We start from the raw sequence: 18,961 nt of genomic DNA on the forward strand, positions 1-18,961 counted from the left end.
TGTGGATGAGGCTTTCAAGGGCGGCAATGGTCCAGTGGAGAACCACAGCTTCTGAGAGAAAATCCCTCCGTGACATCCTCTGCACCTGCCCTGAAATGGGTCCTCTTGTTTCCTCATGACCCTGATCGCCCACTGGTGGTTGGAGCGGCCCCTGCAGGGAGGGTCGTGTCTGGACTAACCCTGACTTCTCACTGGGCCTCCTGGGACAGTAACGCAGGGCTGTGTCCTAGGTCATCACAGAGCTGAGCTGCAGGAAACAGAATTTGTGAGCTGTCTCTGAGGTGGAGAGTCATTTCTGGAGAGACAGCCTGTGTGCTGTGCTATTCCCAAAACCAAAATACCCCAGTCACCACAGCCCTTTCTCTGGGGGCTGAGGGATCCAGTCCCAGCAGTCAGCAACGTTTGTGATGGAGAATCCAGAGACTGAGCGGGTAAGGGAGAGGATCTTCAATAGTCCTGGCCCCGATTCCTGCAGCAGCACCTGGGACAGTACGACTGCGAAGGAGAATGAAGGAGACACCCACTTCACAGATGTCATCCCATAACTCCACCTTCCTCAGACCCAGGAGATGCTCACAGCTGAGGGATGCCCGCAAGAGGAGGAATGACCAGAAGATTTTCATGTTCATTTTGATCAATGCTCTGACTCTAAGAGAGTTATGTCAGTGAAGATGAGAACCCTGACTCTGAGTAGCACAGGTGCTGTACTTTCCCCTTGAGCCTGGGTGTGATGTGCAGGTGGAAGCATGTTTCCATATAAAGATGGTCCCGGCTGGTCCTTCTCTAGGGCTGTGGAGGAGGGTGCTGGCTGAGATCCAGGGTGGACACCGCTTCATGTCACCTCTGAAGAATGGGTGATGTTTCTTTTCCAATACGATACTTACATTTCCATATATGTCTCTCTGCGTCTATATTATAGGTGTACTCGTTGGCTAGTGTGGCCTTTACAGAATAACAGACTGGGTGGATTAAACAACAGCAATGGATTCCTCTCAGACCTGGAGGCAAGAAGTCTAAGGTCACGGTGTCAGCAGGTTTGGGTCCTTCTCAGGCCTTTCTCCTTTGCTTGCAGATGGACGTCTTCTCACTGAGTCCTCAGATGGTCTTTTCTCTGTGTGTCTGTGTGCCTCCCTGGTTTACTTGTCTGTTCATTATTCCTCTTCTTAAGTGTGACAAAGACCCCTGACCACCCCTTAGCCAACACGCTCCTTGCAATTCTCTTCTCAAGTAGTCTTGCCCTGTGGGCTTCTGTGTTTATATGTGCATGGCCAGGTTTTGTCAGCAGCCCTGCTAAGTGAGAATAATGAGAATCCCCTACCCTTGAACTCTGATCCCCCGCAGTATTTGATCAAAGCCATCAAACCTCCTATCACCCACATGGTATCTGACCACCCTGGTCTCCCTTTAGCAAGAATCCTTTTGAGTCTATGTAACCAGAATCCCCTTGGCTTCTATTTCTTCTGTTCATAATTTCGAGTGCACTCCACCCCACCGGCTTTTTGACCATAAGCCCCCACTTGCCAGGCTGTATTTGGAATTAAGGCAAGTTTCCAAGGCTGCATCCCATATGCAGCAGCGAGTTTTGTCTTCAGGTTTTGGATGAACTTTATATTGGAGACATGAGTATCATTTCACCACCCATGGCCATATAACGCATGCCTGAATGAAGCTGATGTCTCATGTACATTTTCCCTAAGTCCACTCACAGCCATTTGTGCGTAGGGACACTAGACTGTTCCTCAGCCCTATGCCTAGGACTAGTTTAAAGAATCGCCAAGAATCACAGAAATGTGAAAAGCATGGCACTAATTTGACCCCAGAAAGTGCTCAAGTACAGGATGGGAATTGAATCAAGAAAAGAGAGCATCACCTTGACTGACCTCAGCTGGGAATGTGTGTGTGTGTGTGTGTGTGTGTGTGTGTGTGTGTGTGCATGCATGTGTGTTGTGTGATTCAAACAACTGGCCACATTCTTAATGTCCGTGAATGACCACAAAATGACAGTATTTATTTTGTGGTGCTCATAAAAGCTAGAAGTAGGTGAATTTGCAGATTTGGAATCTGTGAATAACGAGGATAATTGCACGTGTAGTATTGGAGCACTCTGGCGTTACAGTCTATAACACTGCCTGCTGCAGACTTCAGAATGCTTGTGCAGGTTGCCTGAAAGCAGGACGGTGTGTCTCTCCTTCCACATCTACAAAAGCAAAACAACAATTAATACTGTTTAAAAGTCTCATGTGCACTCTTAGGATATTTACAAGTTTCACGAACTTCAGGCTGAAATTGAAAATTATGGTGAGCCGCAGGGTTGTTCTGAGCTCCTTTGAGAAAAAGGTAAATAAAGAAATGAAAAACAACCTTAATTCTTGAGTATTAAATGTGTCTGTGCATATGAATATATATATACACAACTATAATAAAAATAAAAATTCAGCAAATATGTACATGCACACAAAATTTTCTAGACACAACATAATCCACAACAAAGAAACATTAGGATACAGAACAGGGTCTCTGGTAGAGGTCCTGGGCTGGAAGGGGAAAGTACAGGTTCTAACAAGAATTCCCTCCCAGCCCCTCTCTGCACCTGCCACAGGCCTCAGCCCTGTACTTGTTGGATCCTGCACGCCCCCTCGTGGTAACGGACCTCCGTGCAGGGAGGTTTGTGTCTGGGCTCACACTGACTTCCCCTCACTGTGTCTGTCGCACAGTAATACACGGCTGTGTCCTCAGTTGTCAGGCTGCTCAGCGATAAGTAGACTTGGCTCTTGGAGGTGTCCCTGGTGATGCTGAGCCGGGACTTAAGAGTTGGGTTATAATATGCACTTCCACTATAACCCATCCCCCCAACCCACTCCAGCCCCTTTCCTGGAGCCTGTCGGACCCAGGATACATCACTGCTGGTTAGTGAGAATCCAGAGACAGTGCAGGTGAGGGAGAGGGTCTGTGAGGGCTTCACCAGGCTGGGTCGCGACTCCTGCAGCTGCACCTGGGACAGGGCACCTGTGGACAGATACAAACACGGTGACTCATGGGCTCAGAATCAGCTTCCCCATGTGTTCACGTCTGAGTCCCTGAGAAACTCACCTCTGGGAGCTGACACCAGAAAGAGGAAGAACCACAGTGGATTCATCTTCTTGCAGATGGGATTCATGAAGCCCAGAAATTCTCTTCAAGCATGAGGAGAAACCCGAATTTAAGTGAACTGGTACTTTGTTTTTACCTTGTGACATAAGGGGATGTTTGCATACGGGAGGGACCAGTCTATAAAAATCGGAAAGTAGTGAAGGGAGGTCCCAGTCTCTGGGGCTCCACCTGAGGAGGGTGCTGACTGTGCCCTCAGAGAACTCAGCCCCACCTGGGGTCCCCTCCCTATGCCTGGGGGACTCTGTGTCCAGGAATGAAATGATGCTGAAGGGATAGTGAGGAAATCAGCTGTGCTCAAGGATTAACGGCAGGTTTGGGGAATAGACTTTAATCCCGTGGAGGTATATATTTCACATAAATACCCATCACACATTCAGGGTCCTCCAAGATGTCAGACACAGACTCTTGTTTTTTCCTTTCTGCATTACCTCCTGTTTATTAGCTGGATGCGCAGGTATTTGAGAGAAACCATACATGTAATAATGACATTGAATTCAGACAGAGTCAGGTAAAATTGAATGTTTATCATAATTCACAACGGATTTCGTGTTTCCCTTAACTTGGGTGAACACTTCTTCACCTGAAACAGTTTAAATATTATCAAGAGTTGCTCTGGAGGTGGATTTACTCTTAACAACTATACACACAGTGTATTTTGTGGACAAGGTAGTCATTCTTGCTGAGATGGTCGTGGATCCCAGCACTGCTGACATGGCCTGTAGCCTGAGCTGTCTGTCTCCTGTGCACAACTGAGTGTCTGCAGGAACACTGTTAGCTTCAGGGCTCCTTCCTTGCATGTGGACGTTGAGGAATACCAAGGGCTAGCAAGGTCTAAGAACAGACAGCTCCTGGAAGCTCCTCAGGACTCCAACATGCTGGGCAGGTGACCCGGTCACAGTGCACAGACTCACTCCTTCTAGAAGTGTTCATTTGTAACTCTGTCACAGCCAGTGACATTGGAGCTCACGGAACACAGTTCCCACTGCACTGGGTGAGAGAACATGCATGATTCTTGGAAGTAAACCTTCACAGTGAATGGCTTGCAGAGTATGAGGGTGTCAGAGTCAGAGGAAAGTTCCCACCTCAGGAAGCAGGTTCCCTTGAAAAGTCCACCTGAGAGCAGCTCTCCCGAGTCCCTGGGTCAGTGAGTCCTGGGACTGTGTCTGAGGTCACATCAGTAAGTGGTGCTGGAGAGCAGAGCACAGCTCCATCGCATCTCGCTGTGGGTACTGAGGATGTGGCCTCACCATCTGCCTTTCAGTCTGCAAGGATGTAAACTGGGGATCACGATGGTAATGGTATGTCTGAAATTTATAGTGGGGTTGCCAGGGGTGCTGAATGTTGACCTCAGTGTCATCAGTGATGTTATTTCTCCTGGGAACCAGAAAGACCAATGTGAGTCCCCATCTCTGACTGACACCCTGTACATGTAGCTTTGGCTCCACTCCTGCCCTGCGAGGTCACACCTGTGGCTCTGGGGCAGGTCAGTCTCCCACAGCCCGGTGATTTCACCTGTACACTGACTGATGTCGAGCCTGCTGTCTGTGAGAAGATATTTACTCCATACAATTTCATGAACAGAGTACTATACTTCTTCTAGCTTTTCCAATAATGTTTGTAGAGTAAATTAAATTCTAAAGAATCTGCCTGCTTGAGTGTCGATAATAGGAGAACCAACAAACGTAATATGGGCAAGAATCACAGGACAAGTCTGGACCCTGTTGTCAGGACCTGAAAATTGAGCTGATACGCTGTGGGATAGGGGAGCGGAAGGGATGGCATCTAAAACATAGAACCAGGTGGGCCCATTATTCAACAGGTGGAAGAAGGGCCTGTATTTGTACAGATGCCCCAGCATCTGACCTGCCCTTCTTGAGCTGGTGGATTAGAGGAGATCCATCCAAATTCATGTTAACATAGAAGGATATATAACAGGTGTCTTTATGTTTCAGTGGGTGGGGATGTGTTGTTAGGGTCTATTTAACCCTAGGAAAAATGTGTTAGGGCACCCGGACTAAAAAAAAGTTATTTTTCCTTTGTGGAGCTAATTGGAAGGAATTATGTCTGGAGACGAGATCATATGGTAATTCTGGAGGGAATATCCATTAGAGATTCCCAGTGGGTGATGGGAAATGTAGTGGGGAGACTTAAGTCATATTGCTCTGCTGGTTACCAGTGATGGTCACAGCAAAAGGGCCTGACCATCGTGATGGGAGGGAGAAGGGCTGATGGTGGTGGCTTCATGGGGGCCACGTGGACAGGTCCTTCTGATGGTCTCTGTGTTTTCCCTCATAAAATCTTGAGGGTATAAGCTCAGAATGAGGTGTGGACTTCAGGAACATTGAGACCAGATGGTTTAGGTCATTTTGTACCTTTGCTGGAATCACTGAGCAATGAAGAAGCAGGAACTATACTTGGAAATCAGCGGCGTCCTCATGTGATGTTAGGTTTGTTGCCTTAGTTGTTACTGAATGTAGAGACATTCGCTGTCCTCACATTACGTCTTCTAGATCCACTTGGAATCCAGTTTCAAATGTGAGGGATGTAATGAAACATTTGTTATGAAACAATGTGATATCTAATTTTTAAGAGGTATAAGTCAAAATTATGGAAATGTGTTACTGAAATTGTAATTGTCAAACTCTTCTATGGGGCAAAATAAATTAAAATTATTAATAATAATTCAAGGTATTGATTGTGTTTTCAACCGTTGCTAAATCCATTGAATGTTTCGAGTTACGATCATTCATAAACTCAGATCCGTCACGGGTAAAATTTATTGTTACGATATGGTCATTCTAACTTTGGACAGGGTAACCCAAGCGCTGACACTACCTGGACCACCATCAAAAAATGTTCTGAAACATAACCTGGTTCTTACTCCTCCTTGGGCCCCTGGTTACAAAAATTCTTTTACTGATCTTTGACCCCTGCCTTCTTTTAACCAACTTGTTTAGTTTGTTCTCTCTAGAACACAGCAGTCTTCTAGACAAGATGACAATAATGCAAAGATTCCAGCCACTCCTCAGAACAGGTCCTGCCAAGATAAGAAGTGACCCTGGGGCCCCTTAACAAAGCAGAGCTCTGGGCTTCCCTGGTGGCGCAGTGGTTGAGAGTCCGCCTGCCGATGCAGGGGTCACGGGTCTGTGCCCCAGTCTGAGAAGATCCCACATGCCGCGGAGAGGCTGGGCCCGTGAGCCATGGCCGCTGAGCCTGCGCGTCCGGAGCCTGTGCTCCGCAGCGGGAGAGGCCACAGCAGTGAGAGGCCCGCGTACGGCAAACACAAGGTTTGTTCATAGACGCTTCCAGGCCTGAATTCCCCATGCCTGGTGATAAGAGTGTCCCTCTGCAAAGGAAAGCAGGGTCCGGCTGCTGGGACCTGAAAGGCCAATAAAGAGGCAAAGTTGGTGAAAGGAAAGTTTGCTTTATTTTGGCTGCCTGCACCCGGGGGTGGGGGACTGACTTCTCTCCAAAGGTCACCCCGCACTGAGCATCTGTGGGAAAGGGCTTTTATAGGCGGAAGGAGGGGCTACGGGCAGAAACGGCAGAGTCAGCTGTGACAGTCATCTTGCAGTTGGTCATGTGGTGGTCTGATCAGCCTCCTCTTGATTGTTTTAAGTAGAGTTAATCTTCAGGTCCAGGGTCGGTTTGTTCCCATTTCTTTGAGGCCAGTTCTTGGAATTGTGGCAGCTTATGTCATGGCTATAGTCTGGTCATCATGCAGTTAACTTCTTCCTCCTGGTGGGAATTTCAGTATCTATAAGACGGCTCAGGGGACATGGACAAGAATATTATCTATGGCCCTTGAGGAGGAACTAAAGGTCCTTTATTTGCTGAATGACCAAACTATTATTAGTCTTATTGGAGAGTTTTCCTTTCTTTCTGCATTTGCTCACTTCTCAGATTAAACTTATTCTTTGGCTAAATTGTTTCTACAGAAAAAAGGCAGGTGGAGAGCATGAGGTGAAGGACTGTTTCACTTCCACACCTAAATGGCGGAGAGCACCTTTCACATGGGAGGTTTATTTCTCGTTTCAGGATGACTTGGAGGAAATTCAGAGCGTCACTGTAGTGGGTCTTACGTCTTATGTCACTTGGAGTCTTACGTCACTTGGAGGCATATTTAGGGGTGCCCTACCCTGGACCCCAACACTCAGGGCCTCTTTTATTATTTTGTTTCTACATATGCACACCAAACATGTGATGTAGGTGTCGGTTTACCTGCATCTTACAGATGTGAAGCTAAAGTGCAGCCTGGACTTGGCAGGTGATGTGCTGGAGAGCACACATCAGGACACAGCGAGGCCTCCTGTCGAGGCCTGGGCGTCTCCACCCTGGTTATGTTCGCTCCTGCAGGGGTTCCTGGACGGAGGTGGGCCTGCATAGTGAGGCTGCAGGACTCTTCCTGGAAGGAGAAGCTGTGGGACTTTCCTGCATTTTAGTGCTCACGTAAGATGCTGTGGTGAAGAAAGGAGAATAGACTTGTTTTCAGCAGCTTGTGAAAATTCATGTTATTATCCACCTGACTGTAAACTTTCCTACCAACTACATATGTGTCTATCGGTAATAGCTGTGACGATGAATATTTCACATAAAATAAACTGCGCAGTAGAACAGGATGCAGGTATGATCTACGCGTACAGGGATTCTGTTGGGCCTGGAAGCAAGGCGCACATGTAGAAACACCCCCACCCACGTCCCTCTAACTGGCATCTTTCCCAGCGACCCCCTGAGGATCCGGGGCTGCTCAGCGCACTTATGCTTCTCATGCAAGAGGTTAGCAGCAAGTCAACAGCCAGCATCCTGGCAGGGACAGCTGTCTACAGTAGGGCAGGGCTGAGATATCACAATGAGGAGGGAAGAATATGTTCAACTCTTTATACATCTGCCGGAATCATTTAGAAACCGGTCAATTTAGACATTATTTAGACAAGGGAAAACCTGAACATAGAAATTTGAGTCTCTGCCTTTCATATATGACATTTTTTCCCCTATTTCGAAAAGTCTTTTTAATTCAGAGACTGAATGTGTAACTGAAGAACCATGGATGAGTACAGAGAGGTTCCCCAGGGAAAACTCCTATATGGAGAGGAAACCCCAGACCCTTAGAGGAAAGCAGCCCTTAACTACCATCTGCACCTGCTCCTGGGGCTGAACCACACAGCAGTTGTATGTCCTGAGTTCCCCCTGCATCCCCCCTCCTGTCTCCCTGCAAGGAGGTTTGTGTCTGGGCTCACACTGACTTCCCCTCACTGTGTATCTTTCGCACAGTAATACACGGCCGTGTCCTCAGATCTCAGGCTGTTCATTTGCAGATACAGCGTGTTCTTGGAGTTGTCTCTGGAGATGGTGAATCGGCCCTTCACAGAGTCTGCATAGTATGTGCTACCACCACTACTAATATCTGAGATCCACTCCAGCCCCTTCCCTGGAGCCTGGCGGACCCAGCTCATGGCATAGCTACTGAAGGTGAATCCAGAGGCTGCACAGGAGAGTCGCAGAGACCCCCCAGGCTTCACCAAGCCTCCCCCAGACTCCACCAGCTGCACTTCACACTGGACACCTGCAAACACAGAGACATCCTGGTCAGGAGACTGTCACCCATCCACTGATTCCCTCACTCACATCCACTCACATCCTCCGTGTCTCTTGCTCTCCATAAATTACCTGTAAAATAGCCACAAGGACAACCCAGCTCAGCCCAAAGTCCATGGTGAGTGTTCTGTCCTGAGCCTTGAGTGGGAGCACGTGGGAATCCCGGGCTGGAGCTCCTCTCCCAGAGCTGCAGGGTCAGGGCTGGGGCTGCTTTATATCAGCAGAGGAAGGACCCTATTTGCATGACCTTCTAGTATATAAGAGGCTATGTCGTTGAATGTCCTCAGAAAGGGCAGGGTCTCAGAACAGGTGTGAGAGTCTTGGATTTTGTGGTGTTGATAGCAACTGGGAAATATAACTTTCATTGTGTGATTGTTCCAGAGTAAACACTTAGGACCCATATGTCATGTTACATATGCACTCACATCCCGTGATGTAGCTGTCATTGTTACCCTCATGTTAGAGGTGTAAACTACACCCAGAGGAATGGAGGGTGTGTGTAGTGTCCAAGGAGAAACATGGGGTGACTGTTAGATCCAGCATCTGCACCTGAGCTCTGGACCAGGCTGCTCCCTGGAACCTACTAGAGGACAGAGTTGGACTTGCCGGGTGAGGTTTGCAGATCCCCCTCCTGTAATGAGGTCATGATGACTTTGCTCTCTTCTCGTGTTTACCTAAAATATATGGAGGAGGTTAGGGTTGATGAGAAATATTTTCAGGAGTCTCTTATGTTCCAGTATCTTCCCTTCACTCCTTCCCTCCCAAGTCATGCATTTCTTCATTTGTAATTACTTTAATGAGGTTCTTGACATGTAACAAAGCGCACACACTCAGAATGAACACTGTGATGAATACTGACGGAGCCATCAGCATTATCAGGAGAGAACAAATCAGTTCCTCTCATTATTCTCTGTAGTTTCTGGGTTTCAGCCTTCCTGTCACTTCTTATCTTCCATCCTGTCCCCACATCACTGTTGATCTTCCCTTGCTACTGCAGGTTACTTTTCATTTTCTAGAATTTATAAAATTGTGAACATAAGTTCAAAACAGAAAAATATATATATTTTTATTGTTATGCCTTATTTTAGTCAGCACAAATATTTGTGAATACTCTCATGTTTTCGTGTGCATCAAGAATCCTGGTTTTATTAACAGGTTGCATTAAAGAATGATCATAGCACGATTGGCTTATTTATTAAGCTGATGTGTGATATTGGAACCCTTTCCAGTTTCTGGGTGTTACGATAAAGCTGATACTCATCTTGGAGACGCAGAGAGATGAGAAGCTGAGAAAATCCTTCTTATTTAGTGTTCTTAAAACAGCCTCAAAATGGGGCAAGTTGCACATTATCAAAATCTCACCAATATATCAGATAATTATAGAACGAAGACAGCAACAAATTTAAATCTTGGAGAGAGACAAGTGCTCACAGAATAACAAAGAATAAGAATGTTAATCCTGACATAGGCTGCTGAATGGAACAAAAACTACTACAAGATTAAACTAGAAATGGATGCTTTGAGGTCAAGTGTGGTTAGGGTGTAATAGTGTCCCAACGTCTCCTAACTACCTCGCCAGTGTCAGCGTGGTCCTGCTAAAGTGTGAGTCAGATGGTGTTACGTCTATCCACACAGGTGTGTCTTCCTACCTGGGACAGCCCAGGATTCCTGCCTGAGCTCTTAGGTCCTCCTGCATCCTGGGGAGGACCTTGGCCCTGGACTTGGATCTGCACTGTTTCATAGCATCTCCGCTCACAGTGCGACCTTTGTCCCCTCATCCAGTCCCACTGTGCCATATACTTACCACATATGGAATAGGATCACACGGGGGAATGAATAATTATGTTCCAGGTGCTGACTGACGCACAAAACCCTGCCACAACCCCTGACAGTTTACACTGACAGCAGCTCTTTATTTTGTTCACCGTCTCTGCTTAGGGAGGGCCTGGAGGAGAAGCCCACCCTGCCCCATGCAGGATCGCTGTGAGAGGCTCAAGTTCAGCTACAGGACCTGCTCCTCTGATGCACACTCACGTGTAAGGGAGGGTGACCCTGACTGTTGGCTGGGGGCTCAGCCGGGTCTGAGGGCTGGGCCTTGGGTCCACCTCGTGTGGACATTGCCTGGGCTCTGACATCCTTGCAGCACGATGGCTGGGTCAGCTGAGTGGTCTCTGCATCAGAGCCTTCCTCAGTGCAGTCACGTAGACACCTAGACAGAGCTTAACGTAAGACACCAGACGTCATGCTCATAATATTTACATAACTGACTTGAAAGTTATATCTCCATCACAGACTGCCCATGAATTACGGTGGTCTCTTCTTTTACAACTGAGAAAAAATGGAAGCCACAAATATGTTCTTCCATAAATTAGTACATAAACAATGAGTGATGCATTCATGCTGTGGAATTGTATTCAACAGTTTAAATATTAAACTATTATACCACGAAAAGAAATGAGGGAATCCTAAATGCATATTGATAATTAAAAAATCGGTCTGAAAACGTTCAATTTCACCTATTTCACATTTGGGAAAACTTCAATCTATATATAAAGCAAGCAGATGAGCATTTAGCAGGAATTGGGGAGAAGATGTTTGATATGTGAAACATGGGCAATATTAAAGGATAGTGAAATTCTTCTCTATGAAATTGCGGTGGTGGAAACATTGCACTATGAACTTGTCAAAATATATAAAGTAATAGGAGAAAGAGAGAACCTTATTGAATATAAATATAAATTTCATCTATAAGTCAGAGACTCAAGGATGGAACGATGCACACTGTATAGATGATACCTAATATTTTAGTGAATTTTTGAATTAACATATTAACATGTTAATCAACATGTTAACAATTAACACGTGGACATTAACATGTAACATTAACATGTAAACAATTAACATTAACAATTAACATGTCTGAAGAAGGTGGGAAAATAGGTTTTGACCCAGGTCACTTGGCAATGTGTGGAGTCTGAAGGCTGAGTTGTAAGCACTGCACGTAAGCACTAGAACCCGGTGGATAACGGTAGTTTCATCAGGAATCCGGCTAAGAATTCTGTTACTACTGTGCATGTGGAATTGAACAATTAGTAGCTGGATGGCATCGGTGGAGCCAGGCATCTCACTGTTGGATGGAAAGTAACAGACAAGCAAGGGGGAAAGGCTGGATTTCCCCAAGTGATGTTGCACTAGGATCGGAGATGTAAGAATGATCTCACTTTTACCTTCACACAGGTCAGAAGGTGAGATACAGAGCTAGTTGCAGACATGTGTGTGTATACGTGGGGTAGAGCACACAGACATATTTCCAAGGTCTTTTAGCTGATAGGGTCTAGAGGCAATGCCCCCAGTGGACAGGACACCAGCATTAGTGTCCTAATACCCACCCTTCTGGTTGCTAATGCTATTCTCCAGAAAAGGATCCACGACTCATGTGAGGCCTGGCTAATTCCAGGGCCACAGAAGAGAATACACATGCTTATCCTGCAGATTCTTGTGGCACCAGAAAGTAAGGAAGTGTTCACACCAATGGATGGGTGCCCGTAAAGAGGATACAGGAGACAATCTGAAAGAGCTCCTCATGGGTGACAAGCTGTAACAATTACAGAAGCAAAGAAAATGCCTTAGTATATAACCTTAACACAAGTTCTGAAACAAGTATCTTGATTCATACTTATATAAAGAGATGGAATAAATATATCTAATGGGGAAGGTAGGATAAATCTCCCGTAAGGAATAACTTCAGGAACCTCATCATGGTCATGCTCCCTTCAGGAAGGTGCACTTAACCCTCCATCCCAGAACGAGGCCTGGCATAGGGATGTGGTAAAAACAAAAGAGTGTCCTTGAGTTTCATGATGAATTTTTAGGTATAATCTCCCAAACATTATACATAAAATAAATTTGTAGTTTTTCTGTATCCATTAAAATTTCTGTCCTGAAACCAAAAACAGTAACAGTAACAAAAACTTCACTGAGAAGGGAATTAGGCACAGACTTGGAGAATGTGCTCTCTAATATCATATTTATAAAGGACTTGTATCATGAATATACAGCAAATTCACAGCTCAACAACAGTAACAAAAAGTGAAAATAATGAACCCTGTGCCAGTGATCTGAAGATACTTCCGCAAAGAAGAGATAAAAGGTTTGAACAAGATTCTTCATTAAGGAAACATAAAATAACACCATGACGAGATACAGCTACTCACTTATTACAACAGTTAAAGGCAAACTAATAAGCAATTCAAAGATTGTGGATGATGTAGAGCAAAAGGCCCCTCATCCGCTTGCTGGAAGGATGCCAGTGGCCGCCAATTGGAATATATTTGTCAATTTCTCAGAGAGAAAACCAGACACTGACCATGGGATTGAGGAGTGCGCTAGAAAAGCATTTACCAAATTTGTTTGAATATTTATGTTTGTTCAAATAACTTCATACAGGTGCTTGTATCATCTTTACACCTTCGAGCCGTTACCACTCCCTAAAAATGGATTATGTAGTCAGTTTTTATGGTTATTTTCCATACGATGATTATATACCTGTTTCTGTTCTCTTTTATCTATCTTTCTATTTTATCTAAATTTCTATTATCAATCTCCACACTAGATAACAAGGTGCAGGCAACACAGCCCACATGTTACAGCCCAGCCTGTGTCCCGACATTTCCAAAGGTCCCCTGAGCAGAGAATGACTGCAGTGCTGTATGGACATCAATTTCCGAATATCAACATGACTCATTCTATTCAAGTGAAAGGAGTTGAATCACACAGGACTGGAGACATTGTCAGGATGAGAGGAATTGGAAATCCATCTGATGCTGGAAAGCAGATTTAAAGTTCAACAGTAAAAATTATTTATGTCATTAAACGATTAAACACTTGACAACTATTAACAGAAAGTAGTGACCTAACCTTCAAATAAAGGTCTCTTGGAGAAATATTTCTGTGTGGCTCTTCCTAAGATAGATGGGGAAAGACAGACAAGCCTGACTCCATGAAAAAGTCTCAAGTTTAGAGACAAGAAAGTTCCCTGGAATCATAGTGGATGAGGCTTTCAAGGGCGCCAATGGTCCAGTGGAGAAACCACAGCTTCTGAGAGAAAATCCCTCCATCCCAACCTCTGCATCTGCCATGAAATGGGTCCTCTTGTTTCCGGATGACCCTGATCGCCCCCTGGTGGTTGGAGCGCCCCTGCAGGGAGGGTCCTGTCTGAACTAACCCTGACTTCTCACTGGGCCTCCTGGGACAGTAACACAGGGCTGTGTCCTAGGTCATCACAGAGCTGAGCTGCAGGAAACACAGAATTTGTGAGCTGTCTCTGAGGTGGAGAGTCATTTCTGGAGAGACAGCCTGTGTGCTGTGCTATTCCCAGAACCAAAGCACCCCAGTCTCCTCAGCGCTTTCCCTGGGGTTGAGGGATCCAGTCCAGCAGCCAGCACTGTTTGTGATGGAGAATCCAGAGACTGAGCGGGTAAGGGAGAGGATCTTCAATAGTCCTGGGCCCGATTCCTACAGCAGCACCTGGGACAGTACGCCTGCGAAGGAGAATCAAGGAGACACCCACTTCACAGATGTCATCCCATAACTCCACCTTCCTCAGACCCAGGAGATGCTCACAGCTGAGGGATGCCCGCAAGAGGAGAAATGACCAGAAGATTTTCATGTTCATTTTGATCAATGCTCTGACTCTAAGAGAGTTATGTCAGTGAAGATGAGAACCCTGACTCTGAGTAGCACAGGTGCTGTGCTTTCCCCTTGAGCCTGGGTGTGATATGCAGGTGGAAGCATGTTTCCATATAAAGATGGTCCCGGCTGGTCCTTCTCTAGGGCTCTGGAGGAGGTTGCTGGCTGAGATCCAGGGTGGACACCGCTTCATGTCACCTCTGAAGAATGAGTGATGATTCTTTTCCAGTACGATACTTACATTTCCATATATGTCTATCTGCGTCTATATTACAGGTGTACTCTTTGGCTAGTGTGGCCATTACAGAATAACAGACTGAGTTGATTAAACAACAGCAATAGATTCCTCTCAGGCCTGGAGGCAAGAAGTCTAAGGTCATGGTGTCAGCAGGTTTGGGTCCTTCTCAGGCCTTTCTCCTTTGCTTGCAGATGGACGTCTTCTCACTGAGTCCTCAGATGGTCTTTTCTCTGTGTGTCTGTGTGCATCCGTGCTTTACTTGTCTGTTCTTTATTCCTCTTCTTAAGTGTGACAAAGACCCCTGACCACCCCTTAGGCAACAGGATCCTTGCAATTCTCTTCTCAACTAGTCTTGACCTGTGGGCTTCTGTGTTTATATGTGCATGGCCAGGTTTTGTCAGCAGCCCTGCTAAGTGAGAATAATGAGAATCCCCTACGCTGGAACTCTGATCCCCCGCAGTATTTGATCAAATCCTTCAAACCCCCTATCACCCACATGATATCTGATCACCCTGGTCAGCCTTTGGCAAAAATCCTTTTGAGTCTATGTAAATACAGCTTAAGGTCTCCCTTAGCCTGTATTTCTTCTCTGAATAATTTCCAGTCCACTCCACCCCACCCTCTTCTTGGCCATAAGCCCCCACTTGAAATGCTGTATTTGGAATAAGGCCAAGTTTCCAAAACTGCATCCCATATGCAGCAGTGAGTTTTGTCTACATGTTCTGCATGAGATTTATATTGGATACATGAATATCAATCCCACAGCCCATGGCCATGTAATCATGCCTGAATGAAGCTGATGTCTCATGTATATTTTCCCTAAGTCCACTCACAGCCGTTTGTGCGTAGGGACACTAGACTGTTCCTCAGCTGTATGCCTGGGACTACTTTAAACAATTGCCAAGAATCACAGAACTGTGAAAAGCATGGCACTAATTTGACCCCAGAAAGTGCTCAATTACAGGACGGGAGTTGAAACAAGAAAAGAGAGCATCACCTTGACTGACCTCAGCTGGGAATGTGTGTGTGTGTGTGTGTGTGTGTGCGCATGTGTGTTGCCTGATTCAAACAACCGGCCACATTCTTAATGTCCGTGAATGACCACAAAATTGACAGTATTTATTTTGTGGTGCTCATAAAAGCCAGAAGTAGGTGAATTTGCAGATTTGGAATCTGTGAATAACGAGGATAATTGCATGTGCAGTATTGGAGCACTCTGGCGTTAGAGTCTATAACACTGCCTGCTGCAGAATTCAGAATGCTTGTGCAGGTTGCCTGAAAGCAGGACGGTGTGTTTCTTCCTTCCACATCTACAAAAGCAAAACAACAATTAATACTGTTTAAAAGTCTCATGTGCACTCTCAGGATATTTACAAGTTTCACGAACTTCAGGCTGAAATTGAAAATTATGGTGAGCCACAGGGTTGTTCTGAGCACCTTTGAGAAAAAGGTAAATAAAGAAATGAAAAACAACCTTAATTCTTGAGTATTAAATGTGTCTGTGCAAATGAATATATATATACACAACTATAATAAAAATAAAAATTAAGCAAATATGTACATGCACACAAAACTTTCTAGACACTTCATAATCCACAACAATGAAACATTAGGATACAGAACAGGGTCTCTGGTGGAGCTCCTGGGCAGGAAGAGGAAAGCACAGGTTCTAACACGAATTCCCTCCCAGCCCATATATGCACCTACTGCAGGTCACAGCCCTGTACTTGTTGGGTCCTGTGCGACCCCTGGTGGTAACGGGCATCCGTGCAGGGAGGTTTGTGTCTGGGCTCACACTGACTTCCCCTCACTGTGTCTTTCGCACAGTAATACACGGCTGTGTCCTCAGTTGTCAGGCTGCTCAGCGATAAGTAGACTTGGCTCTTGGAGGTGTCCGTGGTGATGCTGAGCCGGGACTTAAGAGTTGGGTTATAATCTGTGCTTCCACCACCACCATATATCACCCCAACCCACTCCAGCCCCTTTCCTGGAGCCTGCCGGACCCAGGATACAGCATAGCTGGTTAATGAGAATCCAGAGACAGTGCAGGTGAGGGAGAGGGTCTGTGAGGGCTTCACCAGGCTGGGTCCCGACTCCTGCAGCTGCACCTGGGACAGGACACCTGTGGACAGAGAGAACCACGGTGACTCATGGGCTCAGATGCAGCTTCCCCATGTGTTCACGTCTGAATCCCTGAGACACTCACCTCTGGGAGCTGACACCAGGAAGAGGAAGAACCACAGTGGATTCATCTTCTTGCAGATGGGATTCATGAAGCCCAGAAATTCTCTTCAAGCATGAGGAGAAACCCGAATTTAAGTGAACAGGTACTTTGTTTTTACCTTGTGGTCTAAGGGGATGTTTGCATAAGGGAGGGACCTTTTTATAAAAAGCAGAAGGTAGTGAAGGGAGGTCCCAGTCTCTGGGGCTCCACCTGAGGAGGGTGCTGACTGTTTCCTCAGAGAACGCAGCCCCCACCTGGGGGCCCCTCCCTATGCCTGGGGACTCTGTGTCCAGGAATGAAATGATGCTGAAGGGATAGTCAGGAAATCAGCTGTGCTCAAGGATTAACGGCAGATTTGGGGAGTAGACTTTAATCCCATGGATGTATATATTTCACATAAATACCCATCACACATTCTGGGTCCTCCAAGATGTCAGACACAGACTCTTGTTTTTTCCTTTCTGCATTACCTCAAGTTTATATCCTGGATGCGCAAGTACTTGAGACAAACCATACATGTAATAATGACATTGAATTCAGACAAAGTCAGGTAAAATTGAATGTTTATCATAATTCACAACGGACTTCGTGTGTCCCTTAACTTGGGTGAACATTTCCTCACCTGAAACAGTTTAAATGTTATCAAGAGTTGCTCTGGAGGTGGATTTACTCTTAACAACTAAACACACCGTGTATTTTGTGGACAAGGTAGTCATTCTTGCTGAGGTGGTCATGGATCCCAGCACTACTGACATGGTCTGAAGCCTGACTTGCCTGTTTCCTGTGCACAACTGAGTGTCTGCAGGAACACTGCGAGCTTCAGGGCTCCTTCCCTGCGGGTGGAGGTTGGGGAATCCCCAGGGCTAGCAAGGTCTAAGAACAGACAGCTCCTGGAAGCTCCTCAGGACTCCAACATGCTGCGCAGGTGACCTGGTCACAGTGCACAGACTCACTCCTTCTAGAAGTGTTCATTTTTACTCTCCCTGTCACAGCCAGTGACATTGGAACTCAGGGAACACAGTTCCCACTGCACTGGGTGAGAGAACATGGATGATTCTTGGAAGTAAACCTTCACAGTGAATGGCTTGCAGAGTGTGAGGGTGTCATGGTGAAAGGAAAGTCCTCACCTCAGGAAGCAGGTTCCCTTGAAAAGTCCACCTGAGAGCTTTTCCGAGTCCCTGGGTCACTGAGTCCTGGGACTGTGCCTGAGGTCATATAAGTAAATGGTGCTGGAGAGCAGAGCACAGCTCCATCGCATCTCGCTGTGGGCACTGAGGATGTGGCCTCACCATCTGTATTTCAGTCTGCAAGGATGTAAACTGGGAATCACGATGGTAATGGTATGTCTGAAATTTATAGTGGGTTTGCCAGAGGTGTTGAATGTTGACATGAGTGTCATCAGTGATGTTACTTCTCCTGGGAACCTGAAAGACCAATGTGAGTCCCCATCTCTGGCTGACACCCTGTACATGTAGCGCTGGCTCCACTCCTGCCCTGAGAGGTCACACCTGTGGGTCTGGGGCAGGTCAGCTCTCCATCAGCCCAGTGATTTCACCTGTACACTGACTGATGTCGAGCCTGCCGTCTATGAGAAGATATTTACTGCATACTATTTCATGAACACAGTACTATACTTCTTCTACCTTTTGCAATAATATTTGCAGAGTAAATTAAATACTAAAGCATCTGTCTGCTTGAATGTCGATAATAGGAGAGCCGAACAAAGTAATATGGGCAAGAATCACAGGACACGTCTGGACCGTTTTGTCAGGACCTGAATATCGAGCTCATACGCTGTGTGATAGGAGAATGGAAGGGATGGCATCTAAAACCTAGAACCAGGTGGGCCCATTATTCACCAGGTGGAAGAAGGGCCTGTATTTGTACAGATGCCCCAGCATCTGACCTGCCCTTCTTGAGCTGGTGGATTAGAGGAGATCCATCCAAATTCATGTTAACATAGAAGCATATATAGCAGGTGTCTTTATGCTTCAGTGGTTGAGGGTGTGTTGTTAGGGTCCATTTAACGCTAGGAAAAATGTGTAAGGTCACCAGGACTAAAAAAA

At 46.0% G+C, this 18,961-nt stretch overlaps 1 protein-coding gene across 1 annotated transcript; it reads right to left on the bottom strand.

The window, feature by feature from the left end:
• Positions 1 to 2,602: 2,602 nt before the first annotated feature.
• On the bottom strand, positions 2,603 to 8,862 carry LOC138842577 (uncharacterized). The gene is given in 5 exon segments (XM_070045047.1): positions 2,603 to 3,006; positions 3,091 to 3,173; positions 6,426 to 6,496; positions 8,388 to 8,732; positions 8,818 to 8,862. Coding segments are annotated over 5 exon segments (948 nt in total).
• Between the last annotated feature and the right edge of the window lie 10,099 nt (positions 8,863 to 18,961).

The sequence above is a fragment of the Globicephala melas genome, chromosome 2 (genome assembly GCF_963455315.2).
Source record: "Globicephala melas chromosome 2, mGloMel1.2, whole genome shotgun sequence".
Lineage (NCBI taxonomy): Eukaryota > Metazoa > Chordata > Mammalia > Artiodactyla > Delphinidae > Globicephala > Globicephala melas.